General features: G+C 46.4%; 1 protein-coding gene across 1 annotated transcript in view; it reads right to left on the reverse strand.

Moving 5' to 3' along the window:
* Positions 1-220: 220 nt before the first annotated feature.
* The window catches only part of Flvcr2 (FLVCR choline and putative heme transporter 2), a 58,419-nt gene continuing 41,656 nt past the window's right edge, over positions 221-16,983 (reverse strand). Inside the window, exons 4-10 of the mRNA XM_075948100.1 lie at positions 14,789-14,856; positions 12,580-12,683; positions 9,412-9,522; positions 8,114-8,219; positions 7,703-7,814; positions 7,157-7,212; positions 221-1,817 (exon numbers count right to left, since the gene is read on the reverse strand). Of these exons, the coding sequence (XP_075804215.1) occupies positions 1,752-1,817; positions 7,157-7,212; positions 7,703-7,814; positions 8,114-8,219; positions 9,412-9,522; positions 12,580-12,683; positions 14,789-14,856 (623 nt within the window). The 3' untranslated portion in view covers positions 221-1,751. The remainder of the gene's footprint in view (positions 1,818-7,156; positions 7,213-7,702; positions 7,815-8,113; positions 8,220-9,411; positions 9,523-12,579; positions 12,684-14,788; positions 14,857-16,983) is intronic.

Here is a 16,983-nt window from a genome sequence, read left to right on the forward strand (position 1 = left end):
ACTGAGTTACATCTTCTACGTAGGCGGTCAGGAACCTTTAAAGTCTGTTAAAAAAAAAGTCCAACAGGATGTTACACCCTTGTCAACAAAGGACACAGATATTCTGGCCCCAAGCCCTGCCCCTCACCCCCAGTCGTCCCCCAGACAGTCTCAAAAAAGTGTGATAACCTTGTGGGGACTGCCCAGAGCTGCCACTACCTTGCTAAATGACAAGGCAAACCACTTTGAAAATCTTTATTGCTTTAAAAATATCTGGTATTATAAACAAGAAATACAAATTCTGTTTGTTTTTTTAAATAAGTGGATTGAGTAAACATGTCCATTTTGAACAGTTGAAAAAAGTACTCCTTTTTCTTGACAGAAAGTAAGGCACCTACCTCTCTCTTCCATCCCTAACCCTCCACCACACTGCTTTCCTCCCATCCACTGCTCAGGTCTACACACAATATACAAACACAAATGTATGTGCACACAAGTGAATCCCCTCTGGCCTGGCACCCCGATATTGCAGGCAATCTGGCTATTCTAGAATGCTAAGGCCATGGCCAAGGCCAGATGACGCAATGGTCTTGACCAGAATTGCTCAAGGCGCAGGAGAAATTAGTTTCTCTTGGAGGAGACACTACAAAAGCCATGACATTACCAGCAGACTGGGGGAGGAAGGAGGTCAACTGGGATTTACAAGGAGTCCTTATCAATTTAAAATATCTGGCAGATTTTGCTAGCAGAGGCAGGGAGAGGGTTTGGTTGTGCAAATACTGTCCCAGACTTCCACAGGATTATGTTTACCTGAGACAGACACCATGTCTGTTTTAAGAGCCGCCTTCTGCCTCTTTCCTCAGAGACAGCCTTGGGTGTCAGAGTAGAGTCAATGAGACTAACTTTTAATAAAGGTGAGAGCCACGAGCCGCTGGGCTGATGGCAGCATTTCCCAGTGCAATATCCAATAAAGACATTCTGAGTAGCCTGGGACACTGGAGTCCCTGGGCAAGCACCTCTTTTGTAAGAAAGCACCTTCCCATCCTAGCCCGGAGCCACACACACACTCAAGGTAACCCCCAGCACTGTTGCAGCTAGGCAGGGAGCCCTCTCCAGTCATTTCTTACTTCAGGGCTACAAGAGAGGTTTTGTCTGGTTTATTGCTGTTTTGTCTTTGACTACCAGGAAAGAAGGTGGGAAGAGACTGCAGTGTTTGGCCGGGAGGGCTGGGGTCAAGAGTCCTGATAGAGCTGCCTCTGTGGAATGCTGGGCTCTGACGGAGGCTGTACCATGGTGCTTCCTCATCATGACCCTCAGGCAGAGCAGCTTGCCCGTTCTCAGTAAGAGCCGGGCTTCGTGTGGTTAAGTCTTAAGACATTAGAAAAAGTTAATCTCCTGAATAAGCTTTCTTAGGATAATTCTGGAAGCGTTCTCCACGAGAGAAGGGATAAGAAAAGACAAGGGACCAAGCAAGGATCGACTCCAGCACCCTCCACTAGCCTCTCCCAATGCTAGCCCTGAGACCTAACAGGGAAAGGGGACCAGAATCCAGTCTGCATCTGGAGAGAGGTGAGGTTTCCCCTGAGTAAACCAGCCAGGTTCTCAGGTAGGGCCCAGTAGGCATAGGCACTGCCTTGCAAGTCGCAAATCTTCCAGCTGCTTCCTCTAGAAGCTCCTCCATGGAGATGTAGGTGCTGGCAGTCACAGCTCAAGGGGACCTAGAGGCGAGTGTGTCTGTTCCTGAGTCTCTGCCACCTCTCTCTGTCTCTCTCTCAGAGATGAGCCTCTGACATGACGGAGGGCACCTTGCTGGTGTTGCTCTCCTCCTCTTGGACTTTCTAGAAGGCAAAGAAAACAGGAAGCCCTGTGATTAAAACACACACATCTCCTCCACCCTGGCTGAAGCAGATCGCTGTCCATGAGGGATCAGCGTGAGTACAAGGGCAAGAGGCCACCCACTGTCCCCCCAGAGCAAATAAAAGGCACAAGGAAACAAGCAAGCAGCTCAACTTGAGTGTGCTCCCCCAAATACTGCCCCCCATCATTACCACTCATCGGAGGGAGCAGAGCCAACATCCTGTCCTGACAGTTCTAAACTCACCTCCCATGCTCCAGGTTCCAGACTGGCAAGTCCCTCAGACCCTCCAGCTAGCCCCAAATGGGAGGTGGCCCCCAGGATGAGGTCCATTGAATGGACACCATCGAACAATTTTAAGACACCCTGTTTAATTGTATAGCTGAACTCAATGGCAGCTTTTGGAGAGAACCAGTTTGGACTTGGCATTTGGGGAAGGGTATGGCATGGAATTCACTTACAGGAAGTCTCCTGGCTCACACTTGTTAAGTGGGTTTGGGGTTAAGCATAGCCTGGGAATTCTCCCGTGGGGTCCCTGGTACATATTGCCAACTCGGGCATTTGGCTGTCTTTTAATTGGCAAAAGAACCTCGGACACAGTACTGCAGAGCCAGCACTGCTCAGGATCCAGGGGGGTGGATGCAGGGCCAAGCTGGAGGCCAACGCCAGCCGGACAAATAGTGCTTTTGTCCCTAGGAATGCCTGGGTCCCGTCCATGACAAGGGCCACAGCTGTAGTAACCCAGCCCTCTCATTCTCAATCTTGCAGGCCCTTTGGCGCCGGCTCTGCCTCGGCCTTTAGTAACCTTCATTCAGAGAACTCACAGCTGACCGGGTCACTGTCCGCATTTGGCACACACAATGTACACATGCCTGCCTCCTCTGAAGCTACCACCTCAAAACTGCCATCAAAAATAGGTTAGGCAAGCCGGGCGGTGGTGGCGCACGCCTTTAATCCCAGCACTCTGGAGGCAGAGACAGGCGGATCTCTGTGAGTTCAAGGCCAGCCTGATCTACAAGAGCAGGACAGGAACCAGAAGCTACGGAGAAACCCTGTCTCGAAAAATCAAAAAAAAAAAATAGGTGAGGCGTATGGAAGCACATCTGCTGTCTAGGTGCTGGGATTAAAATGGAAACCCGAAGTTTCACAGTCAAGGTCAAGTTATTCGCTCTGTCCTTAAGCTCTCTCTTCATCTGAACAGTGCATCTGACTGGTGTAGAGAAAGGGCAGATGGAGCCAGATCTGACGCATGCCCTGTCCGCCCTGTGTTTGTCTCCAAGACTGAGTTACACTGACTACCATAGGGTGTGTCATGATCAGGGCTCTAGAAAAGGGATACATTGACCACCGTAGCTTCCTTCCTGACAGCCCCAGCATAACTCTGACCTCCGCTTCATTTCAAGTAGCTGCAGATGCCAGTGAGGGCCAGAATACAAGGATACAAAATGGGGATACAGCACAGGTGAGCACCATTGCAGGAACTTAAGGCACCGAGGCCCATCCAGTGCTGCTTTCAATATTCTATCCCCAAGGAGACTGGGCCAACAGCTCCACTTGATGGAAAACTGAGCAAATATCCAAGGATCTGGCTCCAACAAGAGTGAAGTTTTACAACTGAACAAGTAAACAAGGTAGAAATAGGCAAATAGGCCTATCTGTAGATGTAAGGCATAGAGTGTAATTGGTTCTGAAGTTTGTCTTTAAAGTGTGTATGTGTGTGTGTGTGTGTGTGTGTGTGTGTTTGAGAGTGTGGTCAAGTGAGTGCAGGGTCTGAAGAAGGCATCAAATCCCCTGAAGCTGTAGTTACAGGACCTGATGAGCTGCCTGATATATGGATAGAGGGAATTAGACGTGGGCCCTCTGTGTGAACAGTACTCTTAGCTGGAGTGATCACCTTAGCCCTATCTATATCAAACAAACATATATGCATGTCCATAGATTATAGCACTGGTAAATGGACTGGGGATACCATATGATCAACTATGTATAGTATTAATATTGATACATATTAATATGTAATATAAATACCATTTATTTATTTATTTATAACTCTTGCTTTGCCTTTACCTTCTAACTTAAACACATCTCATGTCACCAAACACAAAGATTACAGTCCCGATTAAAAATTTTTCACCAAAAATCTTGTTTTGCTGCAAACACCTTGTCATATACTTATTGCCCAAAATATCCTAAATCATTGTGTCTCCTTACATATAACAGTGAATGCCCATGTCCATGATGGCCTTTGCTCTTCACACTTGTCTAGATAACTTCATTCCTACCCTAGGCTTTCCGTCTCCCAGCAAACGCTCTATTGTAGGCTCCTCCCCTTTCGATCGGCTGCCTGCCAACTCTAGAATGTGGTATCAGAAGACAACCAGTAAAGAAGTAAAGATTCTCACTTATTACTCTCACATAGCCTTGAATGTCCAAGGCACTGCTTGACAGCTGATCCATTTCTCCAGGAAATACTGTATACTTAACAGAGCAATCCATATTAATTCCTATACTGTTTATTATAATGTAGGAGGCACAGAGGTCCTTGTGCTCACAGAAAAGCATGAGGGGAAGCAGAAATGTTAAACACACAGGTTTGTCCCTCCAACAGAAGGGAATGCATTACCTGATCCACCTAGAAGGCTAGGCACTGGCGGGGTTAATAGCCTGGTGACCTTTGACCCTACTGGATCCTCCCCAGACCCTTATCAGCCACTTGTTTTTCTCAGTCAATTTATAGAACCCATCTTTATGGAAGGTGTCACATGTACCTCTAATCTTTATTTAGCTTACTTTGTTTCCTGAGGAGATTTATGAATGTTTTGTTATACACACAGGATTGAGTTATGTATTGCCAGGAAAGTTTTCACCAAATTGTGCTGTGCTTAACTAAATCGAAAATAAACTACTCAGGGTCAGACTCCCCAAGTCTGAAGGAGCTCCTGCTAGTTAGTCATGTTAAACCAAACTGCCTACTTGCCTTCCAGAGACTCTGCCAGGTCTAGCGGTCTAGTAGTCTAGTGGTCACAGAGACCCCTGCATAATATAATATAATATAATATAATATAATATAATATAATATAATATAATATAATATAATGAGTATATTAACACCATACTCAAATCAAGCGGGTTAACAAGCCACTAATTATAATACTGATTATAACAATCAAAAATAATTTTAATGTCCAAACAACAAAAAAAAAAACCTGTGAAATCAAGGCTTACTCATATAAAAGAACAGTGTGGAGTCATTTAAAAGTATGCAGAAGTTCAGTCCCCTTGGGAGGTTGCAGTAATTAGAATAGAGTCTATTGGAGGAGGAGGAAGATGAGGAAGAGGAAGAAGGGGAGGAAGGAAGGGAAGCCAGGCATGGTGGCTCATGCCTGTATTCCCAGCACTCATGATGCTACGGCAGGAGAATCACCCTGAGTTTAAAGCCAGCCTAGGCTACATAATAAATTCTACACCATCACAATTAAATAATAAGATCATGACTATAAACAAACAAACAAACAAAAACCAAAACTTGGAGATGGCTGGTTCAGTGGGAAACGCATCATCCAGATAAGCATGAGAATGTGAGATCCTATCCTTAGAACCCACTCAAAGGCTGGGTGGCCCTGGTGACCCTCTTGTCATTCTAGCTCTCAGTAGATGGAGACAAGAGAATCCCCAGAATAATCAGGTTAGCCAAACTAGCTATATCCATGAGCTATGGGTTCTGCTAGAGATTCCGCATCAATGTACAATTTAGAAGACCAAGGAAAATTCCTAATGCCAACCTTGGGCCTCCATATGCAGGCACATAACCACCCCCACACATGCAACCACACACGCACATGAAAAAGAAAAACGGAGGTGTATACACATATCCACTGCATGGATGTGCATAAGTGGTAAATGCTGTATTTCCAGATGACAGAATTACAGCATGATTTTAAGACTTTTGTATATTTGCTATGCTTTTATCAGTTGTTTATTTTTATTTTTACAAAGGATATATAAATATCCTGGTTGAAAGTCAAAGAAGGGATGGAGAAATAGACAGACAGACAGACAGACAGACAGACAGACAGACAGATAGATACATACATACATACATACATACATAGATACATACATACATAGATACATACATAGATAGAGACAGACAGATACATAGAGAGATAGATGATAGATAGATAGATAGATAGATAGATAGATAGATAGATAGATACATACATACATACATACATACATACATACATAGAGACAGATAGATAGATAGATAGATAGATAGAGAGATAGATAGATGATAGATAGATGATAGATAGATAGATAGATAGATAGATAGATAGATAGATAGATAGATAGATAGAACAAATATCTTACTTCCACAACTGCAATTCCTTTCATCTCACTTGACTCCGCCTCCCGCATGTGATGCTCTGCAGTGCTGAGTAAGCACTCTGCCACTGAGCTGCCCCAGCCCCACTCAGACTTAAGTCTATCTATCGTTTTGTTTAAAGTGGTTGCAGCTGATTAGAGTAGATGGAAAATACTCTTCTGTTGCAGGACATATTTCTGGTCCCACCCTCCTCTTCCACGGCCACCAGCTTCTGCTTCTTGACTTGTCCTTTTAGAATCCTCTGGCAACCCGTTGGCTCTGTGCCCATATCTCTGCCTAAAAGGCTGTCACTACCACTGTCCCAGAATGGTCAATCCATGTGACTGTGTCCCCTTGCTAGTCACTGACTCCAAGCTGATAACAGTGAAGCCACGGACCCAAGGCTTGGTTCAGAACCACAAGATTAGATGCTACTTAGCAGTTCATGCCAGCAATGATAATGCTCTTGGGGACTTAACAAGGAGGCTGGGGCTGATTGAAAGTCGAAGAAGGGATGGAGAAACAGCTCAGTGGTTAAGAGCATGGGTTGCTCTTATAGAGGACCCAGGTTTGGTTCTCAGCACCCACATGGTGGCTCAGAACTACCTTCAACTCCAATTTCAAGGGATCTGATGCCCTCTTCTGAGCTCTGTGGGCACTAGGCATACACATGGAACACATATATACAAGCAGGCAAACACTCATACACATAAATAAAAATAAATCTTTTGAGGAATTTAGAAAAGAAAATGGGAGAAGATTCTAAGAAAGAGGAGCAATACTGAACACCCATGAGGAAATTCTTTGGATGCCATGTGTGTAAGCGGCGAGCTGGTCTCACAGACACCACAAAAGTCAGTGTCTCTGAGAACTCAGGGAGGCCCCATCTGGGTCCCACATCCTTATCAAAGGCTTGGGACCCAGAGCCCATTCCCACCAAGCTCCCACACACTCACAGTCTCAGGAACATCCTTGTTTGCCCTCTGTCTCCGAAGGTCTGCCTTGATGAAAGCTGAGGTCAAAAAAGAAGGGTGTCAAAGGTGGAGTCATCAAGCAAATCCACTGCTTAAGTTCATGCAGCAGAAGGGACCCTCATTTTCCTAAGAATCCCAGCTCTCCCGACCCTGCTTCAGATCAAGATGGAGCTGGCGTCGTCACCCATCTTACAAAGGTCCCAGGTCACTGTGCCCTTGAAAGGCAGAAGCTGGTAATGAGGCTGACATCCAATTAGGGGCCACCACACACACCATGCTAACCACCACCAGTAAGTCCTCACTGCACGAATTAGGATCTGAGACCTCCGAAGCCTGGGCCACTTGCACAAGCTGTGGACATCAACATCAAACATGGGCCTTCTGATGCTAAAAGTCACTCACCCATGCAAAGAGATATCCCAAAAAGACATTTGTCAAGCCCCCCCCCTCCACCTGTCCCCTACATCAGGCAAGACACAGGTCCCAAATTGCTAATATCTCATAGCTTGCTCTCAGCCCCCCACTCACCAGTGAGAGCTGATCCAAGGGCAAGGAACACACAGAGGAAGATGTTCCCAGGCTTTGTTCCATAGTTGTCAATAATCTGGCCTTGGGAGATGGTGAAGATGATCCCAAATACCTGGAGAAACATACAGAAGGCAGGAGGCAAGGGCTTAATCGACTAGGTCTTCGGAAGGATTAAGATGCCATACTCAGCCGGGTGGTGGTGATGGCGCACGCCTTTAATCCAACACTCAAGCCGCAGAGGCGAGTGGATCTCTGAGTTCGAGGTCAGCCAGGTGTACAGGGTGAGTTCCAGGACAACCAGGGCTACACAGAGAAACCTTGTCTTGGCAAAACAACAGCAACAAAACATGCCCTACTGCAATGTAACAGAAGCACAGCCAAGCAGGGAACAAGAAGGAAACAGGACCCTACCTGTGCCGACATGTTGAGGAGGCCGGACGACATGCCTTCAGATTCTGGGTACGTGAGCTCCACGGCAAACTCAAACCCCAGGGGCAGATAGCCAGTCATGAAGAAGCTGAAGTCCAGATGAGAGAACAAGGCAATGAGAGCCTCCAGAACAAGACTGGGAGCCCACCTTTCCCGTGAGAGACCCTCCCCTGCTTTTCTCTTCCCATCAGGTCAGCAGTCTATCTTCTACGATGGTCTGGGATGATCTACCAAAATGGAGAGATCTCTGCAAACGTCTAGGCCTTATGCTCGGTGGGTCTCTAATGTCTTTTGTGGTCTTCCCTCTAGCCAGCAATGACACATTAGTATTTATGGAAGGGATAAGAGTGCCTGGTGTGCTTCACTTTCAGTTGAGAATATGTGGTCCTGGTCCACAGGCCCTGGCTTAGAAGGGGAAGTCCCCGGACACTGGGCTACATCACCGTGGATCTCTGAGACCTGGAAGGACACTCTCCTTACTGCCTCCCCAAGAGGAGGCAGCCGAGGACTGAACCAGGTCCCTCTCATGCTCTCACAGCACCCACTGCCCGAGGGAAAACGGCTGAGAGGTGGAGCCCAGAAAAGGCCCATGGCTCTGTGTGTTTTCTCACCCAACACGTCTGAAAATGCTCGTTCTAACTCCTTCCACCTGTACCATGCTTCCTTGGGTCTTCATACCATGGCCTCCCTCTCTCACTTCTTCCAACCATCCTATCAAGTTTGCCACACTAATCTTCGTTTTAGATGAGGAGACATAAGCTCGGAACATAGGTAGGTGTCATGCCTGTGCTCTAACAACACTTGGTAGTGAAACTGAGCCCTGGCTGGAGCCACTAAATTCCCTAGCATCCCAGATGCCTTGAAGGGCATAGTTCATGCTTCATTCCATTCCAGCAGCACAGCACAGCTACCGGAGGTGACTCGGTTTTGTTTTGGTTTGTTTTTTACTTTTCTTCTTTCTTTCTTTTTTTTAAAAAAGAGATAGTCTCTCTACATAACCATAGCTGTGTAGGGAACTGAAACTCGCTCTGTAGACCAGGCTGACCTCAGACTCACAGAGATCCCCCTGCCTCTGCCTCCTGGGTGCTGGCAATCAAGGCGTGCACCACCCACCTGGCCTATGCCTCAATAATTAACAAGACCCCCTCGGCACCGCTTCCACATCCCCTGAGGCCAGTGAGGAGGTGGCACAGGGGACATGCATTGAATCTTGGGCTACTGGCCACTCTAGGAGCCAGGGGCTATGTTTTCCAACTCAGCAGGTCAGCCGTGAAACTTACCCCAGTGTGCCAGCAGTGATGAATACTACCCATAACCGCTCCAGATTTAAGGTGAATGTGTATACTACCATGCCCACCAGAGTCATGATATACACCACCAGGGTCGTCTCCCTATGGATAATGCAAAGATGGTGAGTCACGTGACCCTACTTTAACAGCACCATTGCTATGCCGCTCATCCCACGAGGATCTACTGGACGTCTGCTCTGTTTCCAGCTCCCTGCAGCATGTTGGCACATCTGCTTCCATAGAAGCATCTTTGCGTAGGTGAGGAACACTAATCCAACAGTTATCCATTTACAATAATCACACCATGGTCAATGCTACAAAGAAGAAGACTAGGTAGATGCTATTCTCTCTGCATGTTCTCTCCACAAGCCTAACCTGTCATGTCCCATCCATGGGTAAGAACGGTATAGCCCTGTCCTTCTTCTGTCCCCCAACAAAAAAAGGGGGGGTGGGGCTGGATAACAAGACAAGCACCAGCTGTAGTCAAGGTGGTGATGGCCAAGCCTACTTTAAAGATTGCTACATGTGAAGTCCCAAAGCCCCATAGCAATGCTGGGCAGTAGCAGGGCTTGCCGACTCCCTCTGTTAAGTTCTTCCAGTGGCCCTTTGCATAGCTTTTCCTGTTGAATTTGAACCTGAACCACTCTGCTCCAGGCAATGCAGCTGAAAAAGAATGTTCTCTAATTCCGAGCTAATTCCAAAGCCAAAGGGAGAAGCTGCCCCCTACTCCCTGCCGCCTTTCTCTGTGTGCTAGGTTTGAGGTCAGGCTCGCCTCTCCCACATTCTTCCACACGACTCCCTTGTGGGTGTGGGCCACCCAGAACTCTTATGAACCTGATTCCTGCAAACAGACCTGCACTCTGCTCCCTGGACCACTTCCAGTAGGGTCCCGCCTCGGCAAACCCTTCTGTCCTTCTGCGTACGCACCAGGACTCAAACGTGACCACTCAAAACCTTTATGCCTCTGAAGCCAGGCACACAGTGGGACACTAACAAGCATACTCTAAAATCTGAAACTCATAATTTTATTGGAACTCAGATTCTGTTACATACTTTACATGTTTTTATGACAGCGATCAACCCTGCAAAGAAATCTCTGGCGACCCCTAATCTTACCGATGAAGAAGCAGAGGTTCGTTATGTGTTTAAAGTCACTGGCTGAGTACATGCAGAAGGTAGGGGCTGACTCTGAGCTAGGTTTGAAGCATCGGCATTATCTCAAGCCACACACTGCAATAATAATCTGCTTTGCAGTTGCATTTTGGGGAGAGGTCAAAGCCATAGCCTCTAGAAGATGCTATTCTCACCAGGTTCTGAGAATGAAGGACCTCCTCCCTTCACCCCATCCACTCCTCCCTCCACCCCAATGCACTCCTCCCTCTATTCCCACCCTCTTGCAGAAAGTATGCTCAAGAACATGAATCATTCTCAGTAATTCTACAAGTTCACCAGATAACTAAAAAAAAAAAAATTACTGTGTTTGTTAAACCACAACTCTACCTTCATACAGTGGCTACTTAAAAACAACAACAACGAAAACTATTTCCTAGTCCCAGCCTAAGATAAACAGACCTCAGTGTCTAGTTTCTAGCCTCCAAGCTAGAGTAGACAAATTCAGGAGTTTGACAAAGTGGAAGAGAACTGACCAACAACTGGCTCTGGACACAGAGTGGCACGAAGAACCGGCCATGTCCCACGCCTGAAGAGGGCAGAGCAAGAGTCTCCCCTCGGTCTCTGCTGTATTTTCTAACTCCTCTAAGTCCTCTGGCTGCCCACAACCCTGCCAACCCAACATTCCAACCCCTCCCTTTTCCTGCTACAGGACAGGCCCTGGAAGAAGGAACACCACTGTCCTCTTGCCTGGGGGTGGCCAGCCTTCAGTGCTTTTGTATCTAGCCGAAACAAGCAACTAACAGAGACAGAGTGGCAGCCAAACTTGGCCAGCAATAATTAAACCGAGCCAGGCTCCTCGTCGTAGTAAGCCTGGAAGCCACATCCCTGCGAGGGGCCTCAGCTGGCCTTTGACTAGACCGGCTAGAGACTTGACCTGCCCAGAGTCTCACAGAGTGGGTCTGTGTGGCAGAGAACAGGTCTACCACTGTCTGTCGCCTCCGGACACTGGGAACTTTGGAGGCTTCGACAAAGCTGCCTGGAGTGCCGCCTACCCCAGCGCGGGCCCATCCTGGCAGCTGACCTGCAGCCAGTGTTTCCTGGACACCCTCTGCAGGAGAAGCACTACAGAGTCACAACCAGAAAGGAAAGACAGAACTAGCAATGTAGCTCGATTACGTGCCTAGCGTACGACTCTCGGCACATGGGTGTGGGTTAGAAGTTAGTTAGGAGACCATCTGCTCTCCAGGTGTCTGGTCTCTGGAGAGTTCCACTAAGGCTGGCTGATGAACCGGTACCCACCGAGTCCCAGAAGATTACAAGCCCATGCCACTATGTGCGCCTTTTATATGCATCCCGGGGTTCCAACGCAGGCTCTCATGCTTACATGGCAAGCACCTTATCAATTGAGCCACCTCTCCAACCCCCAGCTTGTTTTACAAAGCAGACCCGACTACTACATTGGCACCTGCAGAGAGGGGTGTCAGGATTTTGTATTTCTAGGCCAGGATTAGGTTGGCATATACTAAAACCTTTTATGATCACCCTGGGTTCTTTGAAGTATACTGGATATTCAGGTCCAAGGCACATCATGATATTTGCAAACAAGGTTAAAAAAAATTGCAAGATAAAATGCCCTGCAAACTGAAGCAAAACACAGAAAGCTCAGTTAGCCCAGAGCAGCCAAGGGCATGGGGTGGTGACGTCACCGCTCTGCACTCTTGGGGCGTCTACAAACTTCCAACTGCTGGGATTTTTTTTCATATTTATTTTCCCTTCTCCTTCCCACAAGGCTTTAGGGAGACAGAATGGGGGAGAAGGACGAAGGTAGCCTTCATGTCCACGGTTCCTAGTCCTTCCCAAGATCCGCAGAGTGAGGATAGGGTTCCACTTTGTAAATGAAGAAACTGAGACTCAGATAAAGTAAGTTGAAACTATTTCAAACCTCCAACTGCTACCCCACGCCTAAGCTGTTGGGCTCTGCTCCTAATAAGTCTGTCATTTCAAAAGCAGAGGGCCCCAGTTCTTGACCCAAAAAGAGTGACTCACTTGTAGGTTTTGGATTTATCCAGCCAGATGCCTGAGATCATAGCTCCAATCATCCCTGCGATGACAATGGTCAAGCCAATTCTCCCAGCATTCACTTCTTCGCCCTAGGGAAACCACAGAGACCACCAGGGGAAATAATTACAGCCAGTAGTCTGCAAATGTCAAGCTCAGACAACAACCTGGAGAAAATTCTAGAATAGCTGCTCTTCCACAGAATAATACCCCCAGCTGTGTATTTATGACCCTGTATGCTGGGGTAACATGATCAACCAAATTCTGTCCTTAGAACCACTGTCAGTCATATATCTATATCTATCTATAGATATATCTATATAAATATATTTAAATTTTTTGATATTGGGTCTTAATATGTAGCCCTGTCTGGACGGAAACTTGCTTTGTAGACCAGCAGTTGGGAGGCAGAGATTAAAGGGGTACGCACTATGCTCATCCCAGATATTTTTAAATTAGTCCTTACAGCAATTCAATCTTATATATCATGGTTTCCATTTTATTGACAGGAAAATCAACTAGAACACAAATATTTCTATTTTTCAAGTGGGTCTAACCTGTGACTGTGCATCTAAGGATAACTATGAACGTGGCCTAACACATTTGTAGGTATCAATATAATTTGCAATGTCAAAACGTCTTAGGCACTCCTGTTAACATTATTATTTAATTCTCATAATCCCCCACCACACAGTTAGGAGTCAGTTTGTATTCGTTTGATAAAGTGAAGCTGAGGCACACTGAGATTAACCTGCTAGCCCAAGGTCACGGGCGTACATTTGTAAAGATATAGCTAGGACGTAATCTTAGAACCAGCTCTGAAAACAACAGGAACTTCGAACAAGGAACAACGATGGCTCTACCTCTGCAAGTGAGGCATCCACAGCCTTGGTGCTCTGACTCTGATACTCAGTATAGCTTTCCCTGATAGCCGACCTTACTGCTTCTGGAAACATTGTTCTAAAATGCTCTAAACTGTTTCCAGGAGAGCCAGGTTCTCACAGAGAGACCTTGTCTCCAAGAGTAATAATGATGACAATAATAAATTAAGAAGAAACAATATGCTGGGGCTGGAGAGATGACTCAGCAGTTAAGAGCCGGGAGGAGCTGACTGCTCTTCCCAGAGGCCAGGGTTCAATTCCCAGCACCCACATGGTAGCTCACAACGGTGTGTAATGCCACTCTCAGGGGACGTGATGCCCTCTTCTGGTCTCCATGAACATTAGGCACACGTGTGGTACATAGACATTCATGCAGGCAAAATACCCATACACATCAAAATGAGTAAAAATTTTAAAAAACCAAAAATCTTTAACTGAATACATATGAGTTCAAAATGAAACCTTGTCCATATGATAAATATGATATAAATATACACATACATATATACAAGTGTCATTACTTATTCTCTAGTCATTTTATATACACTTTTCTTTTGTGTCTGGGTATTTTGCCTGTATGTTCATATGTATCCCACATTCATGCCCAGTAGTTGCAGGGGCCCGTAGAAGGTTTCCAGTCCCCTGGGACTGAGATGACAAGGGGCTTGTGAGCCACCGTGTGCTTTCTGAGGATTGAACCCAGGTCCCCTGGAAGAATAGCTCGTGCTCTTAAGCACTGAGACATCTTCCCAGCCCTTATTCTCCAGTCTTAAAAAAATAGTCTTACAAGAGGTCACTGTAGCTGGACATGGCGGTGCACGCCTTTAATCTCAGCACTTGGGAGGCAGAGGCAGCCTGATCTCTGTGAGCTTCAGGCCAGCCAAGCCTGTATAATGGAACTCTGTCTCAAGAAAAAAAAAGGTTGGAAGGTGATAGCACACACCTTTTATCCCAAAACTCAGGAGGCAGATCTCTGTGAGTTCAAGTTCAGCCTGTCCTGAGTTCCAGGATAGCCAGGGCTATGCAGAGAAAACCCTGTCTCAAAAATAAAGGTAATTATAAGTTATATGTCTTCTGCAGAAAAGAGAGAGGTCTAAGATGACAACAAGCTTGTCATACTCATGCTATGATAAAGGTTAATAACACCAAAACTTAAATTGCGATCCAGCCCATCTCCCTCCAAATCCTGTAGGCACACCACCATCGGAGGCTACCTAAAACTAATTCGACCCAAGAGGGACCGCTCTCCAGCCTCTGAAGAGACAGATTTACAATCTTTCTGTCCCCCTCCCTGCATGCCTAGGGACCCGCCTTACCGGGAAGTGCAAGATCACCATGCGATTCAGCAGTGTGGACAAGGCATAGAAGGCACCAGCATTCAGACCTGAAGGAGGCAGGGTGAAACGCATTAGACGGGCCGTCTCTCAGACTGTAGACTAACTTCTCCCTCCTCCCCACAGACCTCAGGGAGGTCTACAACCCTGCTTCCACTCTGGTGTACTCAGAGGAAAAAAAAAAAACAGGGAAATATGAGGTGACTTTCTAACTCTTCTGAAAAAAACACTTGAAAATGACTCAAATTAACTATCGTAGCCTCTCTTTTTTTAACACACGCCATTACACCATGATCCCTTTATCCCGCCCTCGAAATGACTCTGTGTAAGACCACTCCAAGTCAGAGCCATCTGTGTTCCTCCTTTCAGCTCTGTCCAGACCTACGGGGCTTCAAAGAAGTAGTGGACACCCTCCACCCCCTCCTGATGAGTCTATTCCCGCTCTTAGCACTGATACCATTCCCCCTCCTGGCTATTTCTCTCCTCTCTCCATTCCTCCACTTCTCCAATTCAGAGCCATCCACATCTACTATGTGAAACTAAACTACACCCAAACGAGCATTTAGTTGATGTCTTACTTCTTTAGTTCATTCTACAGATAATGGAGTGCCTAGAAATTACTGGTAGGAATAGAGAATAGGGAGCTGGGGAGATGGCTCAGTTGGTAAGTAAAGTTTCGCCACTCAGGCACGAAGGCCTGAGTTTGGATCTCTGGTATACATGCGAAGAGTCAGGCATGGCCTCTGGAGTTGGTAACTCCAGTGCTTTGGGGAAGGGCAGAGACAAGTGGATCCTGGACTCACTCGGCAGTCAGCCTAGCAAAACTGGTGGGATCCAGGTTTCAGTAATAGTCTGCTTCAAAAAAATTTGAGTTGGGAGGGAGACAGAATGGGGAATATACTATGAGAAATTGGGGGCAGGCAGCAGATAGTATGATCAAGATGCATAAATGTATGAAATTTTCAAAAAATAAATAAAAGTATTTTTAAAAGGTAGTAACAGGAGGACATCTAATATTGACTTCTGGCCTCTGTGCATTGTAGTCATGTACACACTCACATTAACACACTCATATACACATATAGTGTATATAAACACATTCAGGAAGGAAGGAAGGAAGGGAGGGTCTGAAGGAAGGAAGAAGGATCATAATAAGGTGATTTTCCCAAAGCCACACAATCAATCAGTGAGTGAGTCTGCTAAGATTGGAACTGACCTAAAGGAGAAAGGGCCTCCTGGCCTTCCATCATGGCTGACTATGCTGATAATGACGCTGATGAAGATAATGATGAGGACAGCACCACATACACAGGTCCTAGCCCTGTCCTAAGGACCTCACAATCTTCATAACTTCCCTAGAAGCCAGTGGTGTTAGCATACCCATTCTATAGATGAGAAAAATGCACAGTTAAAAAGCAAACCCAAAACTGGGTGAGGGGATACATACCACTAATCATATCCCACATCATCCCAGCATCTCAGAGACTGAGGCAGGAGGACCTTGAGTAAGACGCCAGCCTGGGTAAGATCCTGTTTAGTTGTTTTTTTTGTTTTTTTTAAAAAGAAGCACAAATACCAGGGGTCTTTTTTTTTTTTCTTTAACTGCACATGGACGCTCACAAGACTACACAAGCACACTTCACATTCTGTTAGTGGAGAAGGGCATAGGGTAGGACACAGCTTGCAGCAGGACATCCTTGGGAGTTCACCTTCAGTGGAGCCAGGCCACAGAGCCTCAGATCAGAGGCATCTGCATGCTGTTTCTCTTTGGGCCTCAAGGTTTTGACTAAGGAGCAATGCAAGCTAAGTACGTGAATCACTGACTGGCACCTCCCAGCCGCACAACTCTCCAGTCAGAGTTTCCTAGGTCCCCATAAAGAGTAGAGTAGTGCAAAGAGTCACTGTACTCAAGGACACACTGAAGAGCCTGGGGCCAGATATGACTAGGTCCATTTTTAACCACGGGTCATTTTTATCATAAGCAACAGTGCCGAAATATAGCTGCCATTCTTCCTATATCAGGTTCCCTGGAGAACGTGATACAAAGCGAAGGTCAGATTGTCATGCAAAATAGATAAGAATTTTCATCCCCCACTCCCGCGAGTGTGCAGGCATTAAGGGGTAAAGCTGGATCTGTCTCCAGAGTCCTTGACTTTAATCATCTGGTTTCCCCGACT

Source organism: Microtus pennsylvanicus, chromosome 14 (genome assembly GCF_037038515.1).
Source record: "Microtus pennsylvanicus isolate mMicPen1 chromosome 14, mMicPen1.hap1, whole genome shotgun sequence".
Classification (NCBI taxonomy): Eukaryota; Metazoa; Chordata; class Mammalia; order Rodentia; family Cricetidae; genus Microtus; species Microtus pennsylvanicus.